Source organism: Podarcis raffonei, chromosome 1 (assembly GCF_027172205.1).
Source record: "Podarcis raffonei isolate rPodRaf1 chromosome 1, rPodRaf1.pri, whole genome shotgun sequence".
In the NCBI taxonomy this organism is placed as follows: domain Eukaryota; kingdom Metazoa; phylum Chordata; class Lepidosauria; order Squamata; family Lacertidae; genus Podarcis; species Podarcis raffonei.
In genome coordinates this window covers 79,278,606-79,299,048 of record NC_070602.1, presented here as the reverse complement: position 1 = coordinate 79,299,048, position 20,443 = coordinate 79,278,606, and the positions used below count along the sequence as shown (strand labels likewise).

The window sequence follows — 20,443 nt, the reverse complement described above, 5'->3', positions numbered from 1 at the left end:
CTTGCTGATATTAAGGTGCAAGTTGTTCCCTAGGCACCATGTAGATATTTTTTGGACCTCCCCTCTATACGCTGATTCGTCTCCACCTGTTATTAAACCCATTATGGTGGTGTCATCTGCAAACTTAATAATTGCAGTAGATGGGTCAGATGATGAAAGGACACTAAAGGATTGTAGGGGTCCGCTAATCGGGCCCAAGCTGCCTTGGTCACTGAAAGGCCAATAAATGCCATAGACAGTCCTATAATTACTCGTTTATTCAGCTGAGTAAAACAGAGCAGACGAGCCACACTCACCAGTGTGATGGTGAAGCCATGCCTAAATAGCCTTTGTTCATACTTTTTATAGGCATCCCCCCTGCCTTTCCCCCTTTCGAGGTTCCTAGTGCTGATCAAAACGGGACACCCTGCCTGGAGACCTTGAAGGGAAGAGCTTCCTGGCAGAGGGGCGGTTTTCCGGAAAATCGCCTAGCAACATTATCTGGTCTTTAATATATTTGTGGCTCACCCTCCGAAATTCTAAAGCAGACAATTTCTTTACAGAAGCAAAATGGCATCAGTTAGGCTAACCAAAAAACAGGACAAGAACAGGCCTCCGTGGCTTTTCCTGAGACCTCACAGGATAAAATACAATAAAAACAATAAATGGGAAAGGGCCAGCATTGCCGTATCAAAGGATTCTGTCTGAATGTGGTGTTGTTTAGTCGTTTAGTCGTGTCCGACTCTTCGTGACCCCATGGACCAGAGCACGCCAGGCACCTCTGTCCTCCACTACCTCCCGCAGTTTGGTCAAACTCATGCTGGTAACCTCGAAAACACTATCCAACCATCTCATCCTCTGTCGCCCCCTTCTCCTTGTGCCCTCCATCTTTCCCAGCATCAGTGTCTTCTCCAGGGAGTCTTCTCTTCTCATGAGGTGGCCAAAGTACTGGAGCCTCACACAACTCTAATACAGTTTATAACCATATTCAGACTTATGCATCCTGCAAATGACCTGCTTATCAAGCATTCATTCTAGTTTGCTTACATAAGCAACAGCACCCTCTACAGTGCAGTTCATGGTTGGCACAGCAAGTGGGAGCATAGCAAACAACTTAGTCCAGCCCACTCTGTGGAATGGAAAGATGAAGCATGTTTTTGGGGGGGGGAGGAAAGAGGGAAGATGCACACCATCTCCCACCATCACCCTGCCTTCTCACCATCCAAAGACACCATCCAAAGACACATTCAGTCAGTAAAAAACCCAAAAACCTCAAGGAGGCTGCAAAGCAAAACTGGAGGTGGGGGATCTGAGCCCCGACAGAGAGGCTTGGATGGCTGTATCTGGTCCCCAGAGCCCAATATTCCCTCTCTGTGCTATAACCCAGCACCCTTAACAGAATACAGTTCCCAGGGAGCTGCCATTTTCTGTTTCACCTCAGGCAGCAAATTGTCTCGGAGGGCACATCTGGAGGGCACCATGCTGGCGACTCCTGCCCTATTGGATTTGCCAAGTTTTATGCTGGGTTTAATTGCTTTAGTTGTTGTGCTCTATGCTGAAGTTAGTTGTTTTTTTATTGGGCTTTTTTACTTTCTGATTTATTTTAAGGTTTTTAATAATAGTATAAATGAAGTGTAAAAATGCAGGCTAAACCAGCTTCCTGGCCAGGAATCACCTGGGGAACCATGTGGCTCTGAGAAGTGGACAGAGACAGGAGAATTGGCAAGTTTTAAAAATTGGGCTTGAAATGCCTGAGGCAGAAGGTGAGGGGCTGCATTTCCAGGGACTTGGGGGGGTGAGAAAGGAGGGGTCAGAACTTCATGTAGGAGCTGAAAGGCAGAACTATCTTGGCTGCTGGCTGGAGAGGCTGCATCCCAGAGGCTGAGGAAGATGGCTGGCTGCTCTGGACTCAAGATGGCTGAAGCTATGAGAGCAGCAAGGAGAGACACCCTGGAGATGTAATGCTGTGTACTCCTCCATCCTAGGCTCAGGTTGTAAATATGTGTTATTAAACCATGTTTCTTTAAAGATACTAGCCTCCTCTGTGCCTTCATCTGCCCAATGCAAACACAACCCTGGGTAAGTGCCTGGAACCCTGGAATCTGTGGAGATTGGGGTAGCGTGTAACAGTATTTTATATCTAAGGTGGCTAAGTTCTGTTAAGTTGTGGGTGAACATATCAGACAACACAGCGATTCTTCAAACAGCTCTTGTTTATTCACAGACCAGAACAGAACTGAACTGAAGGGTTCAGCCAGCCTGCTTATATAGAGCTCCACTACAACGCAACAGCAACCACTTTCTGTAACTATCCAATCACTGAACGTCACTTTCAATCCCTTATTTGCATATGTGGACCTGAGTGAAAACTATCTACAGTATTACCCCTGCTGGCCAAGGGTGAGAACTTCAGTACATAACAAGTTCCATTAGCAATACTGTCTGTTTTTACCGGAAACCTGAGGACACCTCTGACTCTGTACTATAGCATATCACAAATTATAATCTCCATGTGTTTCTAATTACTCCTACATTTTACAACACATGAAGTGAAGCTGTTTCACATATTGCAAAATCAGGTGGTAAGTGAATGGAAGGCTTAGCTCACAATTGATCTTGCCCCTGAAATTAGGGAAGTCCAGCAACTATTCTGTTCTATTTTGACTTCTTTGTGTTGGGTTAGTTAGTATAACCCCTTGCATTGGGCCAATGATCTGCAGAATTATTTCAGATTGAAGATGAAACTCTTACAAATATCACCAGCCGTGTAGTGTGGCATATTACAAACACCCAAGTGACTGCTACGAAGTCAGCTTTGCAACCAAAACGTTTGTGCCCTTCCCAGCAGTTCAGTGGGTGAGCAAAGAGCACTTGTCATCAAGAATACACAAAGCAGATTTTGAATGCAAGGCAATGAGTTTAATGAAAGAGGAAGTTTGAGTGATTTGGAAATATTATAGGAGGTTTCTTCAAGTTTTGTAGATCATGATGGATGCACTCTAAAGGAAAGATGGGGCTCCTTGATCCGTGAGAACGAAGGGATGCAACTTGCAGTTGGCTTTATCTGGCTGTTGACCTGTAGGTTGCTGTAGATTTCCTTTGAAAACTGAAGCTACTGGATTGAGTCGCAGTTCTTCATCACATTCCTCTGAAATTGAAAGAACAGAGGAAAGGTCAGGATAAAGTGCCAGTGTCATTCCAACCTAACAATATGGGCTATATATTGTCTGGAAAGATGATTAAGTTTTTATAAAAGTTTTTACATCCTTACTATACTGGTGCTAGCCTTGATCTGAGTGGTATAGGAGCACCGTGCCTCTTCTTTATATACTAGAAACCAGAATACTACTCACACTGATATCCACCTGTTACTTTTCAATGGAATTCTGTTTGTGCAGCAGGGCTTCCCCTCCCCCTCCCAGCCCACTCTCAAAATCTCTTCTGAAGGATCCTCCAATCCTCTGGAGAAGATTTTGAAGGCACGTGCGTGGTGGACTACAGGGGAGAGGAGGGAAGGGGGAAGTTTTGTTGCACAAGTGGAAATCTTCTGGACGGGCTGAACAGCAGCTTAGATACAACCCAAAGACTCATGGGTATTCACTGGCATTATACCAAACAAGGGAGTCAATAGGCTGGTCAGTTGGGAAAGAGGACGGGACTCCTGTATCTTTAACAGTTGTGTAGTAGAATTTCTGCAGCTGTAGCAAGTGACAACTGCTGGAATTCCTTCATCTAAACAATTATTATAGGAGCAGGAGCCACTCCCCTGTTTTTCACCTGGTGGCCACCCTAGTTACACCTCATGAGCACCACTTTGTCCGCTGAATTATACGAAGGTAGGACCTTCAGTCATAATTAATTCAATATTGGTATCTTTGTTTAGCTCAGTGGTTATCAAACTTTTGGGTCACACACACACCCAGGTCCCATGAACTCATTCCCAGCATCCCCTATAAAAAGCATCATTCCGAACACGGCTTTGCACAACCCACTAAGGAAGATAAGAATGCAATAAAATTCAAAACAGTGACAGTGACAATTAATTGCACAATTATTCAAAATAGACTGCTCCCTGCTGAAAGGCCCATTTCCACCTGGCCTAGGGGGCGGGGCCCGCACTCACCCTGAACAGCTGAAAGAGGCTCCCAGGAGGCCACTGGGACGCTGCTGGAACAACTCTTGGGTTGGGGCAACTGGCTAAAATGTTTTAAATGGCTCTAATGGTTGCTCTGCTTCATTTTTGTTGGGTTGGTGTTGGTTAAATGTTTAGTTGTTTTTTAACATTTGATATTTTGTTGTGTTTTATATGTTGCAAGCCACCCAGAGTGGCTGGGGAAACACAGCCAGATGAGTAGGATATAAATTAAAAATATTATTATTATTAAAATCCAGTTAAAACTATTTAGTTGAATTAATTCAACAGTGGAACCTCTGACTTAGCCAGTTATCTCATAAATACACAATTATGCTGTACAAGTAGTCCACCACCTGCAATATGAAGGTTGAAATGTGAATTTAAAAGTGAAAGGATTGCATGCATGCGTGCAAAGGCGTACCTAGGCTCCCATGCACCCTTGGCAAGGAGCTATATAGGTGACTCCCCATCCCCACCACCAAATCCCTTCCACCTTTGGCAAGGAGATGCATCAGCACCTCTGAAGCCAGGAGAGAAAATGAACTACGAACTCAAAAGGTTTGCTTTTTGTTGCCTTTCACCCCCCATCGCTGACTTCCCCCATGAACATCAAGGTTAGGGTGTGTCTGCTGTGCCTCCCTTTCTCCTCCTCCTCCTCCTCCTTCATCTGTCCGTCTGCCTCCCTCCCCACCCCAGCTTCCCATGGTAGAGAGTGGGAACAAAACTATTTCTCCTTCTCCCCAACTCCCCACAAATGACTTAGCTTAATTTTCTAGATAGTTGTAGCAAAATATAATTACCACCACAGGAAGCAGAGTTGCTTTTTGCATAAGGCTTAATTCGCCGACACATTCTTTCAATTTAAATACAGCATTCTTGGCATCACTGTCCTCTGTGTGCTTAGAAACTTCTTTCTCAACTTCATCATCTGATTTAAAAAGCACCGTTTTTACGAAAGACTTGACAGGCTCACAGATGGAGAAAGCTGCATTAAAGCAAAACAAACAAACAAAACAAAAACACTAAATAGCTGGCGATTTAAGAAATAACTTTTCACATACATTTTATTTCAGATCTTTGGAGTTTTAAATGTATAATGACAATAGTAACTGGGAAGAGTGTATGGCTTGATTATTTTTATTTATTCCTTGTTAGATTTATATACCGTCCTTCAAAAGATCTCAGGGCAGTTCACAAGATGAAAACACTAGATAAAGGCACAAATAAATAGTTAACACAGAAACAACAAAACCTCCCACAAACACATTTAAAAGGCTGTAGAATCTTATCAGGAACGGGGAATGAGAAGAGAGAAATATAAAAGAAAAAACCTTTTCCGCTTATAGCTTCCTAATAAGCAAATTCTGCCTAAAATGCAGAGGCTGAGTTGCAATATCTCAGTAGGAACACAGACAACTGCGTTACACCAAATCAAGCCACTAACTAACTTAGCACGGTCTACACTGACTGGCTGTAGCTCCGCAGAATTTCAGGCTAGGAGTCTTTGCCAGCCCTGCCTAGAGGTGCTGGAGACTGAAACTGAGACCTTCAGCATGTAATGCAAATGTAGCAAGGTCCAAACATCCATTAGATATCAGTAGAGAATGGTGTCCATGATTGCCAGTTGGTTATGCTAAGCTCTGCGTCTCCCTGCCACCGTTTTGCGACTGGTTCTGTCCCTGCACCACCACTTTGTGACAGTAATTTTCAGCCATGTCAGGTGGGACTTGAGGGGTAGAAGGCTTGAGAAACCCTGTTCTACAGTGTTTTCAGGCAGAGAGTCGTGCATGGCATTACGAATGCTTACCAGAGTTGCAGCTACATGCCAGGATGAGGAGCAGAAAGAGAAGGGTTGGCTTCATAGCAGCAAGGACCGCTTCCTAGGAATATTCGAAATGCTTTGTGACTTCCTTTGGAACCTAAGGCGCACAGCCGAGAAAGAAGGAGATATATAAGAGGCTACAAGACTGACTCCTCCCTCAACAGAGCATGGCAGGTCACCAGACTTCCTTTGCGCTTGTCTTCCTTGCGCATTTCCTTAGCACAGGCAAATATGCCCTCCAGCCAGTTTCAGATATGCAAGCCTCTGTTCTGTTCTCCGAAGCTATGACACGTTGAAGAGTTCGAGGAAACCAATCAGCCACAAGGACTGCCATCTGCACTGGCAACAGCCATGACCAGACGTAGTTGCACACAGCATAGAACGAGTTGGAATTTTTCTAAGCCCATTTTAACAACAAGAGCTGTTTCATAGACCCCCAAGAGAAATAACAACACCAAGATCTGCTGAGTTGGGTTTTCTCTAGAATCCTTGTATCTGATATATTTCAATAAAATGTCATTCACTAACTCTATCAACAATAAAGCAGGAGCATAGAAAGGATAATGTTTTATTTCAAAAAATTTATTGGGAAAGCAATGGCAGAGGTGAAGAAATCAGTACTCTTACCCAATCATCTTTAAGGCATCTAGGACAATACCAAACCTAACACACATTCCTCTGACACTTAGTAGGCTTCATCCACTCAGAAGACTACTACGCCTGCAAATTTCATCCAGTTTTGACACATTAAACCCATTTGCTGATCTCTCCATTATAGTTGATGGGGAGACAGCTGAAGCTTTGGAAAACTAACCGAAGCAAGGCTCCTCTTCAGATCTTAAATTAAGTTTGAGGACATTACTAGGCTTCAGCCTGAGGCTCCAAAGTGGATTCTGAACCGAGTAATTTGTTTTTACACCCCTAATCTGTATGCAATGGGAAATTTGTTGTGACAGACACTACAGTTGTCACCTCTGTGTTCTTTTTCCTGGAACTGCCATCATTTGTTTACTCACTTTCTATGGGGATTCATACAAAGCAGTTGCCAGATCGTTGCATTCTTATATTTTTTGCGGGGGTCTCCTATTATTTTTCAGACCTGGGCTTTTTTGGTGACAATTTGTGTTATAAAATACAATCACAGTAAGCAGCTTGTCTAATCTGAACAGAGAAAACACTCTCAAGGCTTTTAAACATTAGTGTGCCTTTAAACAAAAGCTTTCTGTCTGAAATCCAGGACACACGTTGATGGCACTGGTCCCAGCAGGTGATTGGGCTGCCATGGCCCTGCTGCTGCCCCATCCAGGTTCTGAGCAGTGTCAGGAGAACGGTTCCACGACTCCAGCGGACCCCACTGCCACCTAAGATGTTATCAATGTTCTTAAGGGAATAAAATACGCCTATGGAAAGACCCCCTAATACAGATTTTGTTTTGGATTTGTTTCTATCATTAAGGGATTTCCTTAGCTATTGACATTTCTTCTCTTGATATTGGCATGCGGTTTCTTTTCTGAAGGAGCAGTTAATTTAGCCACAGGCATGCTTTACTTTTATTCCTGGTTTTGGCACGCTTTGAAATTCAGTTGCTAATTGTGCCAAACTACTGCACCACTAGTTAGTTAGTTAGTTAGTTAGTTAGTTAGTTAGTTAGTTAGTTAGTTATTTACTATTGTATTTCACCCTTCCTGCAAAGGAGCCCTGTGCTGTTCACCCTAGGGGCTTGGGGTGTGTTTTAAGGTAAGTGCTTTCCAACCATTGCAAATGCTTTTATTTCTAAGTATTTCAAATAAAAGTTTGCATTGGGAGATACAAAGGTGAACAACATCCTATATGCAAATAGGTGTAATTGTGTTCTTATGGCCTGTAACACACACACACACACACAGAGAGAGAGAGAGAGAGAGAGCTGTTCTCTCCAGCATTTCCACCAACATGGAAAGAAATTTATTTCCATCTCCACCTTGTTGGCTACCTGCCTGCTACAGTAAAAGATGTGTAGAGTGTTGCTGGACTCACCCATCAGAAGGATCACCTAGTTGGGGGGGGCGAGAATGTTTGCATCTGTCCTATTGGTAGATGACTGATGGAGAAGATTTGCCTCTTAATTCGCCTCCTCCTTCAAATGCTACTCCATCATTGAAGTGCCCAGTCTGAAGCCCTTAATCTCTCTCTCTCTCTCTCTCTCTCTCTCTCTCTCTCTCTCTCTCTCTCTCTCTCACACACACACACACACACACACACACACAGTGAACAAAATGGAGGCAGCTAGTACCAGTTTAATTTTCCGTGAAGGCCATAAAGCAGAAATGAGTGAAAGCACACATGCCTCCATCCAAATCAATTCCCAAAGAAGAAAAGTCCATGTATACAAACTAATCCTTTAATTTAGGTAATCGCTTAATGACCTGAATAATTTAGAAGCAGCAGTTGTGCTATCAGTTCTTGCCAAAGTCAAGACATTTGTGATGGTTTACAATGCCTAGGATTATGTTGATCGTTTTTTATTTACCTTGCTATGGAATAATCTGCCTTTGCCTCTTCCCCTGCCCAGTCTCCAACCATTTGCTCCTTGTAACTGTGAAAATCTTACAGCCACTGATCTTTGCAAACCTCATGACCCTGTTCACCAGTTCTTAACACAAATGCTTCCTTGCTATTTATACCCATTAGTTATCTTGGCAGGGGTGCCAACTTGAATAAAATATTGGAGGGTCCAGATAAGCCCTTCCTCTGACCCTATCCACCTTAGGCTTCAAGCTTGTTTTTCCCCCACTCACCCTTGGTCACCTCCAACACAGGAGAAGGAAACTAGTAGGCTCTGGCTTGTCTGCCCCCTGTTCTTTTCTGTTCCCCATCATCATCATCATCATCATCATCATCACCACTGCCACATCATAACCATGAAAACCTTATGGCTATTGATCTTTGCAAAATCTACCATCCTATTCTGCATTCTGACGCAGTCGAAATATATATTAAAAAAATAAAAAATTGTCCAGTAGCACCTTAGAGACCAACTAAGTTTGTTCTTGGTATGAGCTTTCGTGTGCATGCACCAGAACAAACTTAGTTGGTCTATAAGGTGCTACAGGACATTTTTTTTTTAATACATCCTATTCTGCAGTTCTTAATGAGCACTAACTCTCCCTGATCTCACTACCTTTCCAGCAACACTAACTTAAGTTCATTCATTCCTAATTTTCTATTGTCCTCATATTTTGTTTGTATACCACCAAATACATATTCAGATAGTTATTTTCTTTATACAGAGTTTTGGAGGAAATCAGAGACATGGCGTGCAAGCCTGAGCACATGTGAAACTGATTCAGCACTTGCAAACCATGGACATGAAAAATGAAAACATTTCAGGTAGATATATTGTCGCTTTTCTGACAGTTATAGCTTGGTTTATACATTAAGAAACTCGCAGGAGTTTCTAAGCATTCCATCCTCACCATAACCCTATGAAGTAGATTATGCAAAGGCAGGGTTGTTTTCTCTGAGTGGCAAAGTGGTACAGTTAAGTAATGTTAGGCTTTGGACTTAGTGGTCCGATAGCACCCCCTTTCGATGAGCACATGAACTACTTCAGTTGTGAACCACACAGTTAACATTTATTTCTTCCATCTCCTCCTCCACCACCACCAATTCCACAATTTAAAACTGCTTCTACATTCATGATAAACTTAAGCAAGCGAAAAAACAAACAAAAACTGTTTGTCAACCCTGATTTAAAAGAAAAAACAACTATGAGCACCTGAAATTTCACACTTTAAAATCATTTAAAATCATAGCAAAACCATGCCTACAAGAATGAAATGGAGTCTGTTGCCCTGCTGCTAAATACACATAAATGGGAATAAACACTATTTTGTTCTAAAAAAAAGAGAGAATAAAACGTGATTATGGGGCGGGTGTTAAAAATGAACATCTGTAGCCATGCACATGCCTGGTTGGCTGGCTGTCCCCTAACTATAGAATGTATTTAAAAATAAGAAGGAAAAGATGTTAGCCTTGGTGGGCTCCAACATGTCCATGCTGACCCAAGTGCTGATGCAGGGCCTGTTTGCCTCTCCTTGTATCATCTGAACTGTCGCTGTGGTGTAAACCACAGAGCCTAGGGCTTGCCAATTGGGAGGTCGGCGGTTTGAATCCCTGCAACGGGGTGAGTTCCTGTTGCTCGGTCCCTGCTCCTGCCAACCTAGCAGTTCGAAAGCACATCAAAGTGCAAGTAGATAAATAGGTACCGCTCTGGCAAGAAGGTAAACGGCGTTTCCGTGCGCTGCTCTGGTTTCGCCAGAAGCAGCTTAGTCATGCTGGCCACATGACCCGGAAAAACTGTCTGCGGACAAAAGTGGGCTCTCTTGGCCAGTAAAGTGAGCGCTGCAACCCCAGAGTCGTTCATGACTGGAGTTAACTGTCAGGGGTCCTTTACCTTTACCTTTACCTAGGGATGCAGGAACCTGGACTTTGACCCTGACATCCAGCCCTTATTAAAGCACTGCTTAGAGGAAATGCATTACCAAAAATGAGGACAAAAGAGAACATTGATTTGCATAAAACTGGCACATCTCAGCTTCTTAATAACCTTGTGAAGTAAGCTATGCAAATAAAGAGTAATTTTTTTGCCCCAAACCTGCAGGTGAAGTCCATATGTGAATGAGATTTTCCATTCATAAATGTACATGGTAAACACATACCTAAGTATATGAGCCACGTGTCTGAAATAGTGCTCTTGGATACCCCATAAGGCAGTGGTGTCCAAACCTTTTTTCAAAGAGGGCCAGATTTGATGAAGTGAAGGGTCATGAGGGGCCAACCAAAGTTGTTAACCTTTTTTTAGGATTGAGTTGTTGAGCTTTTTTTATGATTTTATCCTGGGAAATTAACTGCCGCTGGGGCCTCATTAAACCAACCGGCGGGCCAGATTATGCCCCTGAAACGGACTTTGTACATGCCTGCCATAAGAGTGTGTGTGTGCAGCTGCACTCAAGCACAGTACAGTCTGATGGAGATTTGCCCAGCTATGAGTTCTGTTGTGTTCCGTGGGGCTTATTCCCTAATTCCCTTATTTTCTTTTGTGCATCTCTTTGGCAAGCCACGAGATGGAGCTCTAAGAATCATTGAAGATGGTCATTGTTACTTGAGGAGTTATTATTTGCTCCCTAGTGACCATCTGGATCCTGTAGCAACTTCAGGTATTGCACTTAGAGTAGATATCACCCAAACCTTGTGGAGACCCTTGTAAGAAGAACCTTTGCTTGACCAGAGGAAGCAAAATGCTTTAAAGTTCCTACTTTCCTGCCCAACTCCAAGCAGGAATAGCACCCTCCCACCAGGGCTGCATCACATGTCTTTGTCATGCAAATGCATCAAGCACCGGAATGGGTTTACCTGGCTTGAGCTGTGCTGCCTCCAGAGGCTGGGGGAGCTACGGGGCTGCCCAGCACATAACAGCAACACTGTCACTGTGCATGTGTCTGCTTGCATGCAAGGGGGAGGCAGAGGCTGGTGGCCATAGGCGCCGACTCCATGGGGCTTGAGGGGGCCCGAGCCCCCTCAAAAATTCGTTTGGGGGGGCTCCGCCCCCCCAATAATCTCCGGCGCCCCTCCAGCAGAGCGCCATCGCCGCCCCTCCCCCAGCCCAAAATGCACAGGGGGGGCGGGCTGCATGCCTCCTGCCCTCCCTCCCGAGCAAAAGCTCCACCCAATTTCCTTTGGAGCTGATTAATAGGCGCAGCACGCTCTCCCCTATTCGCTCACGAGGAGGCGGCGCCACTTTATTTGCATATTCATGAGCTTATTTATTATTCATGAGCTTTCCCGGGCCCCCCCAATATTTTTTATAAGTCCGCGTCGCTGCTGGTGGCTGCACCCACAACAGCACCAAATGCTGAGGAAGCAATTGCTGCTGTGGGATCTATCAAGGGCAGTCTGCTCTGGGCACCCAATACTCTGGAGCTGGGCTTGTGTCCTTTAGTATATCAATGTGAACCCATTGTCACTTACTATTAAGGGACGGAGGGAATGTTGCCCTTCTAGATTTGTTCTCCAGATCCCCAAAAGTAGCCTCTGTGACAAAATGCATTCATCATACAAACTTAGAAATGAATCCTGAGCACAGGAATGCAAGGCAGTGATTCGAGCATGAAAGATTCAAGAACATGGCATAAAAATTCTCAAGGTTTTCTGTAGCATAATCAGGGTTTGATGTAAGGTTTGATGAGGCCCTAAGCTACTGAAGGTAATGGGGCCCTTTATATGTCCAGCTGTCCTTTGTCAACAACAAATTGTCGCTTTTTTTGTGTGTTGAATATATGCTATATGAAAATTTATGGACCTCATAGGTACCTAAAGCCATTTGCACATAACAAAATATGTATTTTATCAAAGTAATTATTGAACTGAAATACAATTAAGGAGAAGTATATTAATAGTGAAATACAATTAAGAAGAAGTATATAGTTTTTGGGGCCCCTAGAGAGTGGGGCCCTAAGCCATAGCTTGTTTAGCTTATACATAAATCCAGCACTGTCTGTGACAAAATGCATTCATCATACAAATTTATAAATGAACCCTGAGCACAGGAATGCAAGGCAGTGATCTGAGCATGAAAGATTCAAGAACATGGCATAAAAATTCTCAAGGTTTTCTGTAGCATAATGATTATTGCCTCACAGGGGAAATGAAACTTCTTCATCAATGACAAAACAAGAGAGGAGGAAGAAAAGAATAGATTGATGAGGAGTATTTCTCCGCAACTGATGCTGGCAGTCAGGATGTAGAATTATCTGGGCTTCATCCAAAGATCATAATTCCTAGAAGGCTTAGCATTTTTCCAGCACTTTTTCCTGAAATGAAATGTAGGTCAGTACAGGGTGCTGAAGTGTAAAAGAAGCAGGAGACAAAAGCACAGAGTACTTTTTGATGAACAAAAGTATTAATAAGCTTCCCCAAAAGTATGAGATTGCATCATGGCAGATAAGTGGAAATAATTAATATCTTTGCCTTCTCTTTGTGACTTGGGACACCTGCCTGAACTATTGGAACAGTTGGCCAGCTTTAGTGTGGGCATACGTGGGTTTTCCTCATAATTTTATAGGCATACTGTGTAAATTGAGAGATTATGCATAGGAATTTGTGTATAGAGAGGGCTGTTTGACTTTTGATCTCTACCATAATGTTTATTACAAACAGACTGTACATAAAGTTTGAAAATTTTGAACCTTTTTGTAATCTTCAACTGGGGAAAAAAAGCAAGAAAAAAATGACAGAATTACCACCAGTGTCTTGTAGCCATTTTTTTCCTCCTGTGACAATTTGTCGACGCTCTGTTTCAACGTGGTTACAGCAGTTATTGCAAGCTTTGAAGCAGAGTATTTTTCAAGAGCACTCTTCACATCGGACTCTGATCCATGAAGCATTAGAGACATAATATCTTGAACAACTGCACACTGATAAAAAGAAGCTAGGAAGAAAAAATAAAATAAAAACCAAACAGATTTTTTTTAAAATGCATGCTTTATTTAAACCCTTTGTGGTGGCTCACCTGAGAATGCACTACCTCTGATATGATGTGGATACCAATTATAACTCTGTAGACTTGTGGTGGGAGAAACACTTCTTCTGCTGACACTACATGAGGGAAGACTGTAATGCTTACTCGCTCATTGCTATGATTGCATGCCAGAGACATGAAGCCATGATGAAAGGGTGGCACACTCACTGGAAGTGGTGTATTCAGGAAGGACCAGTCAAACATTAAGCTTCCTCTACGTAGCACTGCCTCCCCCCAGAAAACACAAAAAACACTTTGGCCCAGCTTTCCTGTGAGCTGAGTAACTTCTAAACAGGATCCCACTGAGTACGACACTGGAGCTCACCACAGAATGCAGATGTTACTACTAGAGCCAACATAAACTGGCGGTACCTCATGTAACTCACTGACTGTCACCTGCACAGATCTTTCTGAGCTCCATCCTGTGAGCTGCCAGGCAGTAACACAAAAGCAACTAAACACAATTAGTAAACACAATTACTAGGGAGTAAGCCTCATGAAGCACAATGGGATCTGCTCCTGAGAGAACTTGGGTTGGGTTGTGCTTGAGTGCAGGGCCCTCTCAACAGTTAGTCCAGGTGAACTCCTTGTCTCCTTGTTCTGGGCACTGAGAGGACCACCCCATTTTCCTGAAGTAAGTAGGTGGGTCATAGTGCTAGAATACTACAACCAGCCTTTTTCAAAAACTATTCTTTCTTCTCCCTGAACCCACACACTTCTTTCCTTCACGCTCCTTCCACTGTCACAGCTCCTCTGAACCCAACTGTTCTCCCAGATGCACAAGCAATCCTTGCTAATCTGCATCAACACAGTCAGAGCGAGTAATTTCATAGAATCAAGGAATTGGAAGAGAACCTGAGGATCATCTAGTCCAACCCCCTGCAATACAGGAATATGCAGCTGTCCCACGCTCTAACCATCCAGGCTCATAAACTTGCTCCTAGCAGTATCCATAATTGACCCCTTTCCACATATCAGGTGGTTTTCAGCACTAGCTCTACTCAAAGTAGAACCATTGAAGTTAATGGATAGGATGAATTTAGGTTCCTGAATTTCGGTGGGTCTGTGTAGAACTCAGCTGAATACAACTCTTTGCATTTGGCCACCTGTGTACCTACCTTTGGGCAGGTGGTACCGTTTGCCTGAAGAGCCTGATGCCTGAAGGGTCCTGGTTTTGGAGTTCATTTCACTGAGGCTCTCTGGCACTTTGTTTACAAATGTTGCTTCTGAAGACACTACACTGAATTGTTCTATTTTTGCTCCTTCAGTTTGTTGAGGAAATGAAGGCCATTAGTAATGCTTACCAGAGGAACAGCAACATGCCAGGGTGATGAGCAGAAGGACAAGCACTGGCTTCATGGTGGCAAAGAACGCCCTGAATATGGGTTACAATAAGCAGCAAGCTGTTTGGGATCCTGGACTGCACAGCTCAGGTATATATATGTACACACACACACACACACACACACACACACACACCTGATAGCAAGACCTGCTCCGCCCACAAAATGACAAATGAGGAAACTTGACCTTATTCACCTTGTTCTTCTTATTTCCTGAGGGAGAGAAAAGATGGGAGGTCTGATGTCTCTTGAGGGAGGGGAGGGAATGAAATTCAAACATTGTAAAATTAATAGATAATGTGTAGGTCACCGTGGCATGCCCTGTAAGGCATTTCCTTGCAAAATAAGGACAGATTTCCCTCCCCCCCCAACCCAAGGCAAGTGCATCTCCCTGTGGACTCAGGTGCAGAATATAAATGGGGTTTTAAAATGCAAGAGGGCAAAAATGGTGTTATGAAGTATTTAATCTGAATGTGGAAAATCCCTGCTCACATATGGAGCTCTCTGGTAGCACTGCCATTCTTCTATTTGAAAGACTGCCAGAGGACAGTCTGCTGTTTGAAGGGTTTCCCAGCTTAAAGATAAAACCCACGGAAGCCATAGAAGAGAAAGCAGGGGTTTTGAAGCACCTGTCAACAGTTACTTATCCATTTATTTTATGTTGTTGTTGCTGCTGCTGCTGCTGTTACAATAAATTTATGAATCACCTTCTAGACCACCATCTCAAGGCAATTTACACATTAAAAAACCCAGTTAAAAGCACAAAAGAAAATACATTATGATAAGGAGCCATTTATCCAGCTGGGAAAGCCCCTTTTTCCTCCAAGGAACTCAAGACAGCACACATGTTTCTCCCCATCTGCATTTATTCTCACAACAACCCTGTGAGGTAGGTTAAGCTGAGAAACAGTGACTGGCCCAAGATCACACAGTGATCTTTATAGCTCAGTGGGGTTTTTTGACCCAGCTCCCCCAGGTCCTAGTCCAACAATTTAACCACTAGAGCACACTGCGAGCACACAGCACTTGTAGAGCAAGCACACCAAACACCTGGTTAGTGTCTAACCCCTAGGGTGGAATTCATTATAAGGTAAAGGTAAAGGTACCCCTGCCCGTACGGGCCAGTCGTGTCCGACTCTAGGGTTGTGCGCTCATCTCACTTAGGAGGCGGGGAGCCAGCGTTGTCCGCAGACACTTCCGGGTCACGTGGCCAGCGTGACGAAGCTGCAGCTGGCGAGCCAGCACCAGCGCCGCACACGGAAACGCTGTTTACCTTCCCGCTATAAAGTGGTACCTATTTATTTACTTGCACTTAGGGGTGCTTTCAAACTGCTAGGTGGGCAAGAGCTGGGACCGAACGACGGGAGCTCACCCCGCCGCGGGGATTCGAACCGCCGACCATACAATCGGCAAGCCCTAGGCACTGAGGTTTTACCCACAACGCCACCCGCGTCCCTCGGAATGCATTATATTTCCCATTAAATAATTGCATTTATTTCTAAATGCGTATCTATATATATAAATGAGCATGTCCAAATTTTGTGTGTCTTATTTTGACCTTCTGATGCATTTTCTCTTCTTTGGCTATGCCTACGTGGCCATTTATTCACTGGATAGTCCTGAGAAAACAACTCTCTCTTTGCATAGCCTGCCTGCCTGGTTTAGGAGGCTGGAATGTTAACTGTGTATTTCTTGGTGGAAGGAGAAAATGTGCAGGTAAAGAATGAAATGAAATATGTCACTTTCGCAAGTCAAATTTAATGTGCATTCTGTGCAGCTGAGGAACCTGATTCAGATGCCCTTAGATTTGCACTTTGGTGTCCTTGATTAGTTTCCCCTCCATAATTCTCTTTAAGTGTAGTAACGTTCTATATGTGTACTTCATTATTTGCATATATAAATAAAATCTGAAGACAATGCATCTCAATACAGTGGTACCTCGGGTTAAGTACTTAATTCGTTCGGGAGGTCCGTTCTTAACCTGAAACTGTTCTTAACCTGAAGCACCACTTTAGCTAATGGGGCCTCCTGCTGCCGCCGTGCTGCCGCCGCGCGATTTCTGTTCTCATCCTGAAGCAAAGTTCTTAACCCGAGGTACTATTTCTGGGTTAGCAGAGTCTGTAACCTGAAGCGTATGTAACCTGAAGCGTATGTAACCCGAAGTACCACTGTATGTGTAATTTTGAAGTTGGAAGAGTGATGTTGACAATATTGCTGGATCAGGCAGTATTTGTGTTAGGAGCTGCACAACAGAACTGCAAACTTTGCAGATCAATGGCTGTTAAGTTTTTCAATGTTACAAAGAGCACATGCAGGTAGGGGAATGGGATGGAAAGAGGCAGGTTATTCCACAACACAGTTAATTTGCCCTGTATCCAAATAATCAGTATAGTTTAGGGTTTTATAGAGTTTCTGAATACAGTGGTAGGGACGCGGGTGGTGCTGTGGGTAAAACCTCAGCTCCTAGGACTTGCCGATCGTACCTCGGGTTAAGTACTTAATTTGTTCCGGAGGGCCGTACTTAACCTGAAACTGTTTATAACCTGAAGCACCATTTAGCTAATGGGGCCTCCTGCTGCTGCCGTGCCGCCGGAGCATGATTTCTGTTCTCATCCTGAAGCAAAGTTCTTAACCTGAAACACTATTTCTGGGTTAGCGGAGTCTGTAACCTGAAGCGTATGTAACCTGAGGTACCACTATACAGGGCTAGAATTGCTAACACAAATGCTGCTTCTAAATCATGTAGGTTATTAAAAGATTTGCATGTATATTTTTTCCTATTGATTTGTAGTCAATATTGTTTCTAGAATTCCATCTCCAGGGAAGTTTATCTGGGGCCTTCTGCATTGTTATTTTGTAGGTACCACGTTAATATACATTTTATTTTCTCAGGCATTGGTGTGTGTTTTTTAGCTTCTTTTACATATGATAGAAATGGAAAAACTGTTTTAAACACGGAAACTAAATTATCCATTCTGCTGAATCTGGGAAATTCTTATATTTTAACAGCTTTGTACTACATTCAGTAAATATGAAGGGCTGGATAAAAGCAAGTTGAGAAACCTGTCATCAGTCACCCAGGGCAAAAACATGCTGTTCCATATCAACTGTTTGTCTAGCTCATGTCTAGACTATCCCAATTTGGGGACTGTGGGTGTGTTTCTTCAAAGCCTCCCTTCAGCCATTTCTCTAATCCCAACCATCCTCTCCAGAAACAGCTGTTCTTTTGTCGCTGGGAAGAGTTTAAAGGCCACATGGACCCTCTACGGCCACATGGTATGACCCCTCTACGAGATCACCACAAGGCACTTAACCAATAGGAATGCATCTTCAAGGTCTCCATTCTGAGTCAGGCTAAGCTCCATTTTGCCATGTGTGTAAGCCTTGTGTGGAGTTTCTGGGACCTTGTGTGATCCGTCAGTCTCCCTCCACCTGCTGCTGAGAGCTTTGGAATATAGGGACGTGCCCTGAATCAGGCTGTAAAGGAACCTCTCTACCTCAAAGAAATGGTGGGAGAAGCATGGGGTGCTGATCGTATGGGATGTTGAGTACAATGTTAAAGTCCTGTTTCGCTTTAAAAACCATGTGCACCTTTCTTCATCTTGGGGGGTACATAGCTGTGTTTTCACTCTCCCCAGCACCATCTAAGCAGAACCAGAAAAACACTTTGCTCTTCTCTTTCTCCAAAGTTGCAATATGAGTGTGGGGGGACAAGACCCTTAAAAACAAAAAATGCCGCCTGCTAGCCTGCTTGTCTCGTTTTGCAATGAAATATCCATACATTTAAAGGTTTTCTGGTATTTTCATAGATGCATAGTTCAGTTTATCTATTCTGAACATCTTTAAATGAATTTTTCTCAGGCAATTAAGTGGTTGCCAAAGTACAGGCATGCCTCGTTGTATTGCACGTCGCAGATATTGCTCCTTACGAGGATGGGGGTGCAACTGCAGGCAGCCCAGCCATGTCCAAGGTAAGGAAATCCCCCCCACACACACTCTGCACCACCATTGCCCCTTTTCTGGCCACAGGAGAGGAGTGGGTTGGTGCTGGAGCTGTTTTTCCCCCTCCCACCTCTGTAGCCTCGAGGGCCTGAATTAATAGTACAGTGGTACCTTGGGTTACAGACGCTTCAGGTTACAGACGCTTCAGGTTACAGACTCCGCTAACCCAGAAATAGTACCTCGGGTTAAGAACTTTGCTTCAGGATGAGAACAGAAATCGTGCGGCGGCAGTGAGAGGCCCTATTAGCTAAAGTGGTACCTCAGGTTAAGAACAGTTTCAGGTTAAGAACAGACCTCCGGAACAAATTAAATTCTTAATCAGAGGTACCACTGTATATATAGTGTAAACATGACTTTTGGATGCACTGGGAAACAAAAAAAAAGTGTATCTTTATTACAGCACTCGCTTTGTTGTGGTGCTCTGGAACTGAACCCACAATATCTCTGAGGCAGAGGCGCCAACTTGGGCCCCAGTTTGTGGGTGCCCAGCGATGTGCTCAACATGATGTCATGACATCATTTGGCACATGCGTGCACATGCGTTGCTTGGCCTCTGCTTGCAGAGAACACAACAAAAGTGTTTGTTTTTATTAATTCCTTCCATGCAGCTCAAAGTGACATATTTGGTTCTCCTCCCCGTTGACCCTCCCAACGGCCCTGGAAGGTAGGTTTGTCTGAGCTGCAGCAACTGAATCAAGGATAGCCAGTCAGCCTTTTGGATTGAGCAGGGACTTGAACACCAGCAAAATCAGGGGTCCCCAACCTGCAGCCCATGGGCCAGAAGCAGCCCATGGAGGCTGTTTAACCAGCCCACGAGCCGCCCCCAAACCGAGCCGTCCGCTTGGCAAGTCTCCACACGCTGCACTAAACTGGCGCAGCGCAGGGACTCTCTTCTGCGGCGCCAGAAATCGCTTCTGCGCATGTCCAGACACTGGAAATAGCTTCTATAAAGGCACAATTTTAGGCATCTGGGCATGCGCAGAAGCGATTTCTGGAGCCGTGAACATGCGCAGACGCAATTTCCGGCATTGTGCTGCGCCGGTCCAGCCCACAGAGGATCTCCACGGGAGTGATCCGGCCCATGCCCGGTAAGCCTTGCCGACCCCTGAGCTAAGTATATAAGAACCATTGCAGGATCATATCATACAACAGAGGGTCATCCTGCCCAGCTGCTGAATGCATTGTCTTAAATTATTATTATTATTATTATTATTATTATTATTATTATTATTATTATTATTAAAAATGCATCTATTTTTATTTTTATCCTGAGGTACTGCAATGGAATAATTCAGAGGCTTCATACCTGAGCAGTACAAAATTGATAATATTGGCTGCTTCAATACGAGAGCCTTTTACTAGTGCTGAGGCACTATTTTTCCACAATTAGCTGCATGTGAAATATAAAGTATAGCTAGAAGGGAAAGTATAGTGTTGCATTAATCAGCCGATGGCCAAGATCCTGTTTCATAGCATCAGCAGAAAGTCTCTGATCTGACTCTTGCGTAGAAATAAATCCTCTTCACCACAGTAAATAAGTTTTTTTTTAAAAAAAGCTTTACTTGCAGAACTTGGTTTCTAAACATTTAGCTATAGACAATAAC

The 20,443-nt window shown here is 43.8% G+C and overlaps 1 protein-coding gene across 2 annotated transcripts; it reads right to left on the bottom strand.

The window, feature by feature from the left end:
- Positions 1-12,296: 12,296 nt before the first annotated feature.
- LOC128417588 (uteroglobin-like) lies at positions 12,297-14,934 on the bottom strand. 2 transcript variants are annotated; one of them, XM_053396472.1, is made up of 3 exons: positions 14,613-14,934; positions 13,217-13,404; positions 12,297-12,787 (listed from the first exon to the last, which is right to left on the bottom strand). In XM_053396472.1, exons 1-3 carry the CDS (start codon positions 14,677-14,679, stop codon positions 12,764-12,766), a joined length of 279 nt encoding a protein of 92 aa, XP_053252447.1. In that variant the 5' UTR covers positions 14,680-14,934; the 3' UTR covers positions 12,297-12,763. The 2 variants fall into 2 exon arrangements, with proteins under 2 accessions (XP_053252447.1, XP_053252458.1); XM_053396483.1 differs by having other exon boundaries at positions 14,799-14,934.
- Positions 14,935-20,443: the final 5,509 nt, after the last annotated feature.